Source organism: Poromitra crassiceps (genome assembly GCF_964638095.1).
Source record: "Poromitra crassiceps genome assembly, chromosome: 20".
In the NCBI taxonomy this organism is placed as follows: Eukaryota; Metazoa; Chordata; class Actinopteri; order Beryciformes; family Melamphaidae; genus Poromitra; species Poromitra crassiceps.
The window spans coordinates 4665391-4671720 of NC_139637.1; the positions used below are offsets into that span (position 1 = coordinate 4665391).

Here is a 6330-nt window from a genome sequence, read left to right on the forward strand (position 1 = left end):
CCGGTTTATTTAACTGTTTTTGTGCTCACCACTGCTGCTTGTTGGACGTTAGAACGTCCTGCCGCGGTCGCCAGTGTTGGAAGATCTTTCCTGCTTCTGCTCCCAGACCGTGGTCGAGAAGCACAGGGGAGGTTTGCTCTCCTCCAGGGCCGAAGTAGGCTATAGTATTTTAGCTTCGGGACCAACCACCCACAATACACAGCAGCGGGAGACACAGCAGCACACCGGGACACACCTTTAGCCTTGAGATGATGTTTCCTTTATTTCCGACCACTTCTTCCGTACAGTACAGTATTATTGTTATGCTACGTGCTAACTTGGTACTACGTTAGACTTCTCGTTCATTCAAACACAGCCACTTCCTTGACTGACCCGACGTTGACTGACGCACGCACACGCCCACTCGCTCTCTCTCTCTCCACCACTCACTCGCTACGTAGAATCACTAGCACCTCCCATTCTCTTAAATGGCTACGCACGTTAGTATCCTGATTCCATAACACTAGTGAGAGGCTGACACCCTCTCTTGTGATGATTGCCCTACTTTCTGAAGAATCAAGACAAATAGATTCGTCACTGGGAGGGTGGCGTGCCAATGCGGAAGACAACTGTTCTCGTTTAACCAATGGGGGAGTAGCTCGTGCGACGCTCAGCCAATCAGATTCCGCGACCCCCTTTTCGGAGTCGGAGAGTATAAAATGCCCCACCCAGCCCAAAATCTCAGTACTAACGTCTTACACAGGACTCATAAAGGCCTATCTGTAAGCGTTAATTTAGCCTCTTCCTTTTCATTCCAACTCTCCCTCCAGGCTTCTTCTCAGCATCAGGAGAAATGGTGAGTAGGCCTCATAGGCTATCAAAAGAGGAACGTTCTGCTCTGTTATCCAAGAGAGCATCACCGGTCTCGGCGCTATCATTGTGATTGGAGGCGCGTGGGGCAGGCCAGATTTACCACTAATTCAATGAATCAGCACAATTCCCCGTCTTTCACTGAAAGAAAACTTTTAGGGCGTCGACTTGTGCTTCGAGACGATTCATCGTAAGTCTCGTTTTCCATCACTCTACATGAGTTATTGTTGTTCATTAATATTTCAGCGCGCGCATCCTGCCTGCAGCCTATAAATCAGTTTCAAAGACGATTAACCGTTATAGCTTCAGTCGTGACCGCCGCTTTGCTCTTTTTTTTCCTTCCCTTTCTGCAATTCACACTGACCCAGTTAGCTAACAGCGGTTAGTGATGTGTGAGGTCAATGTGCGCCTGAACCGGACCGGACCGGACCGGACCTGACGGCCACATTCCGGTACTTTTGACCGCCCCCCTGTTTGACGTGAGGCCCGGGCCTCTTTAGTGGGCCCTCCTCCTGTCAAACAAAACATCCTAATATCTTTGTCTTTTCATGACAGTTTGGAAATCTTAAAACTATTCTAATTCTAAAATATCCGGCCTATATATAGCTTATCATTTGATGCATGAATGAATAATCGGCCACCATGTGATTGCCGGTAGGCTAGTTGTCTCTGAATGAGTCTCCTTCTGTGTGGTGAATTTAGCTTGCAGCCTGTGTCAGGTGATTTTCCCATGATGCTCAGCTATCTCCTGCTGTACAACAGAGCCTTTTTCTTCCCTGCCCCCCCCCCCCCCCCCCCCGGCACCGCCCCCCCCCACATCCCACCGACTCGACCTAGCTTTCTCTCTGCAGCATGTGATGAGGGGTGACAACCTAAATCCAACTGGAAATCGTTCGGTGGCTGCTGGCAGAAACGCATTATTAAAAATAAATAAAAAATAACGCGTTTTTTGTTTTTCTTTCCTCCCCAGCGCGAGTGCATCTCAGTTCACGTTGGTCAGGCTGGCGTCCAGATTGGCAACGCCTGCTGGGAGCTGTACTGTCTGGAGCATGGCATCCAGCCGGACGGACAGATGCCCAGTTTCAAAACGACAGGAGGAGGAGACGATTCTTATAACACCTTCTTCAGTGAGACTGGAGCTGGAAAGCACGTCCCCAGGGCTGTCTTTGTGGACCTGGAGCCCACCGTCATCGGTAAACTCAAATTCTGACTAAAAAATTAATTTGGACCAAATGAAAGTGGTCAGTATCAGTGTCTCAAAATTGCAGATCCACAATTGATTTACTCTGCGTTTGTCTGCTCAGATGAGGTGCGCTCTGGGACCTACCGCCAGCTGTTCCACCCTGAGCAGCTGATCACTGGCAAGGAGGATGCTGCCAACAACTACGCCCGCGGACACTACACCATCGGCAAAGAGATCATTGACCTGGTGATGGACAGGATCCGCAAACTGGTGGGTAAATCCTGATGAATTAATTATTATTTAGGCTCAGATTGAATATAATTTGTTAGTGTAACATTTCTCTTCTCTCTCCTCAGTCTGACCAGTGCACTGGCCTTCAGGGCTTCCTGGTGTTCCACAGCTTTGGAGGTGGCACCGGCTCTGGTTTCACCTCCCTGCTGATGGAGCGTCTGTCTGTGGACTACGGCAAGAAGTCCAAGCTGGAGTTCTCAGTCTACCCGGCTCCCCAGGTGTCCACCGCTGTGGTGGAGCCCTACAACTCCATCCTGACCACCCACACCACCCTAGAGCACTCTGACTGTGCCTTCATGGTAGATAATGAGGCCATCTATGATATCTGCCGTAGGAACCTCGATATTGAACGGCCTAGCTACACCAATCTCAACAGGCTTATTAGCCAGATAGTGTCGTCCATCACTGCATCACTTCGTTTCGATGGTGCCCTCAATGTTGATCTGACAGAGTTCCAGACCAACTTGGTGCCATATCCTCGTATCCATTTCCCCCTGGCCACCTACGCCCCCGTTATCTCTGCGGAGAAGGCTTACCACGAGCAGTTAACCGTTTCTGAAATCACCAACGCCTGCTTTGAGCCGGCCAATCAGATGGTGAAATGCGACCCTCGCCACGGAAAATACATGGCTTGCTGCCTTCTGTACCGTGGTGATGTGGTGCCCAAAGATGTCAATGCTGCCATTGCCACCATCAAGACCAAACGCTCTATCCAGTTTGTAGACTGGTGCCCAACTGGCTTCAAGGTTGGCATCAACTACCAGCCCCCCACTGTAGTGCCTGGTGGAGACCTGGCCAAAGTCCAGAGGGCCGTGTGCATGCTGAGCAACACCACCGCTGTCGCGGAGGCCTGGGCTCGTCTTGACCACAAGTTTGATCTGATGTACGCTAAGCGTGCCTTTGTGCACTGGTATGTGGGTGAGGGTATGGAGGAGGGAGAGTTCTCTGAGGCCAGAGAGGACATGGCAGCTCTGGAGAAGGATTATGAGGAGGTGGGAGCAGATACAGCGGAGGGAGAGGAGGATGAAGGGGAAGAGTATTAGGCAGGCAGTTATTTTGAGATCTCAATGTTAAAACGTCGCTGTAGTTCATTTTTATTTTGACAGTTATTGAGTTGATTTTGCTGAGCACCAGATCTGAAGCCCTGAGGTTGCTCATGTCTCAGCCGCTCCACAAAGAAGTTGTTGATCACTGGACTGGCGGATGCAGTTGTTTCTTGGAAGATCTCATTGTTCTCACTTTGCCTATTTATTTAATCTGTTCTGTGCCTGTGTAACTGAAAATAAAACTAACTTTAACTGAATGCACTAGTTTGCCTTTTTTTTTATGTCTCATCATAGCTCCCTTTTTTTCTGACCTTGATTTGGTTAAGTGTAATAAGTGGGCTATCTGCTGGTTCAAGCACACGAGTAAACGCTTATGAAAATGTAATTTGTAGGAATTTTCCTTGTTTAGATTGTCATATTTTCAAATGTGTTTCCAGGTTATTTGCATAGTGCTGGGTCCTACTATGGAAACTTTTTTTTTTTTATATATATATATGCCCCCCCGTCCCCCGATTTTTCATCCCATTTTTATCCCCCATTAATGCTAATCCAATTTATTTATCCTGGTTGCTGCTCCACCCTCTGCCGACCTGGGGAGAGCCGAAACTGGCTCCGTGCTTCCTCCGAGACATGGGCAGTAGAGAGCCCCAGGGATGACGTATTTTTGTAGGCTGAATGCGGAAGTCCCGAACTTCCTGGTTCTTCACTGTTTCTGTCTATGGGATTTTTGAATGGGTTTTTGGCGCGATGCTTCAAATAATGTCTGTGGGCAACGCAAGTTTAATCAAACGCGAACCAGTGTTCAGCGGGATAATCTTCACACATGAGGACCACTTTCATGAGTTTTGTAGCGTAAATGCGAGCCCTAGAAGTAAAAAGCTCGAGCTAAGCTAATCCAGAACTACACACTGTCGCATAGGCTTCCACGTCACGTCAGCACTCAACCTGGACTGTTGATGTGTGCACTGATTACCCCGGGCTGAACGGGCTGAACCAGGTGAGGGAAAGAGAATTTCCGTGTTCGTCCTTTGAGTGGTGACGTTATTGACGTATATATCTCCATCGACTCAAAAGTGTAGTCTCATTTAGCCGTTTGCTAGCTAGCCACCCTTTTAACGGCACATAAAAGCTTCAAAACTCATAAAAGTGGTCCTCGTGTGTGAAGATGATGTTACTAAACACTGGTTCGCGTTTGATTAAGCCAGCGTTGCCCAGAGAGATTATTAGAAGCATCGCGCCAAAAACCCATTCAAAACTCCCATAGGCGAAAACTGTGAAGAACCAGGGCTGTTAGCATCGATGATTTCAGGACTCGTTACTGCGGCTCTCTGTTAGCCAGCCGCTTCTTTTCACCTGACAGAGGAAGCTTCACCGGTAGGACATAGCACGTGGGAGGTTCACACTATTTCAACCAGTTCCCCTCCCTCTGAACAGGCGCCCTTAACGACCAGAGGAGGAACCACATTAGCAACCATGATATTGCATGTTTTTGTGAGGGGTTCCTATATGAGGGAAGCCCCCGGGAGGCACAGGGAGAACATGCAAACCCCACACAGAAAGGCCCTTTTGACGACCCCACCCGGGCGGTGGGCACTCGAGGACATGCGGACGGGCACACATTCCTTCAGCATTCACAGCGTCCCAGGTGGGAGTCGAACCCAGGACCTTCGAGTTCTGAGGCGACAGCGCTTACCACTGCACCACCGTACCCCCCTATACTATGGAAACATTTTGGCCTAACTTTTGTTGCATTCTTAAATTGTGTCAGATATTTGCCTCCACCTTGTTCAACGTCTATTTAACTCAGTCTGTAAATCTCATGTAAATCCAATGTAAATTAATATTTATCATCCACAGAACACTTCACCACTCATGTACATAGGCTACTGTAGATATTGATTTGATTGATTGCACTTGCAACTTTGCGATTGTCTTTAGTTATCTTCCTACTTCTTATCTCTGTATATTGATATGACCGCTACGCTGCATACAGACACTAAGACAAATTCCTCGTATGTAACTTGCATACTGTGGCAATAAAAGTGATTCTGATTCTGATTCAAGTTGGGCATAAAAATACAAGGACCGTGTTATCAGGCCTAAGCACTAGGTGGCAGTGTCGTACAGCCTTTGTTTTGGGACCAACACAAGATGGCTCACTTGTGCTGTGTTCTCAAATCTCTAAATAGTTTGTGCAGGTAGCTTGTCATGCTTACAAGTGTAAAGCAGGAAGTAAATCTATCCATATGCCTTCACGATCTAATATTGCCGTTTTTGTGGTCTAATTTGCTTTGCATGTACATGCGAAGGGGCTGCAGACCAAAGCCCTGGTCTAAAATAGGGCGTGGTATTTGCTGTGGGCCAGGGGAGGGAGGGGGCGTGGCCAGGGGAGGGAGGGGGCGTAGTATTTGCTGTGGGCCAGGGGAGGGAGGGGGCGTCTCAGTCTGGCAGACAGCTGGTGTTTAAAAATACTTTCTTCCCTCAGTTACTACTGAATTTCTACTGGATAATGTTAAACATTATATTGGGATTTTTTTTAGTTGTGGAATCTTGCCAATAAATCCAGAATTTCCTGAAGCCAAAAATGGAATGCGGAGATTTATTTTCCTTCTGTTTTGAATTCACAAAGTGTAACACATTCACAAGTGTTGTAAAATATTTTTTATTGTTATTCAATTTTTCTCTTTTATGTTGACCAGCTTTCACTTATCAAATGCATCTATTGAAATTATTTTTTTCTCTTTTCAATAAATGCACTGAACAACACAGACAAAAAAACAAAATGGCCTCTAAATTACCCTGACCTGTATGAATACTATCATATTGCACTAGCCAGGAAGTTAATCTAATTCTTACCATATACGTACTATATTGGTAGACAAAAGGAAAAACTACCTGGCGCATAATGTATTCCAAATGTGAACACACGGTCGATCTATAGGAGTTGTCGGGCTAATTAAA

At 47.1% G+C, this 6330-nt stretch overlaps 1 protein-coding gene across 1 annotated transcript; it reads left to right on the forward strand.

Annotated features, from left to right (window-relative positions):
• The first annotated feature begins 739 nt into the window (after nt 1-739).
• Nucleotides 740-3619, forward strand: LOC310795110 (tubulin alpha-1C chain). The gene is made up of 4 exons (XM_083657140.1): nt 740-835; nt 1820-2042; nt 2154-2302; nt 2389-3619. Exons 1-4 carry the CDS (start codon nt 833-835, stop codon nt 3364-3366), a joined length of 1353 nt encoding a protein of 450 aa, XP_083513266.1. The 5' UTR covers nt 740-832; the 3' UTR covers nt 3367-3619.
• The last annotated feature ends 2711 nt before the right edge of the window (nt 3620-6330 follow it).

Excerpts from the sequence above, each read along its gene's own strand:
- LOC310795110 (XM_083657140.1), top strand. Across the intron at positions 2,043-2,153 it reads CCTGGAGCCCACCGTCATCG|ATGAGGTGCGCTCTGGGACC; the intron begins GTAAACTCAAAT and ends TTGTCTGCTCAG. Across the intron at positions 2,303-2,388 it reads TGGACAGGATCCGCAAACTG|TCTGACCAGTGCACTGGCCT; the intron begins GTGGGTAAATCC and ends CTCTCTCCTCAG.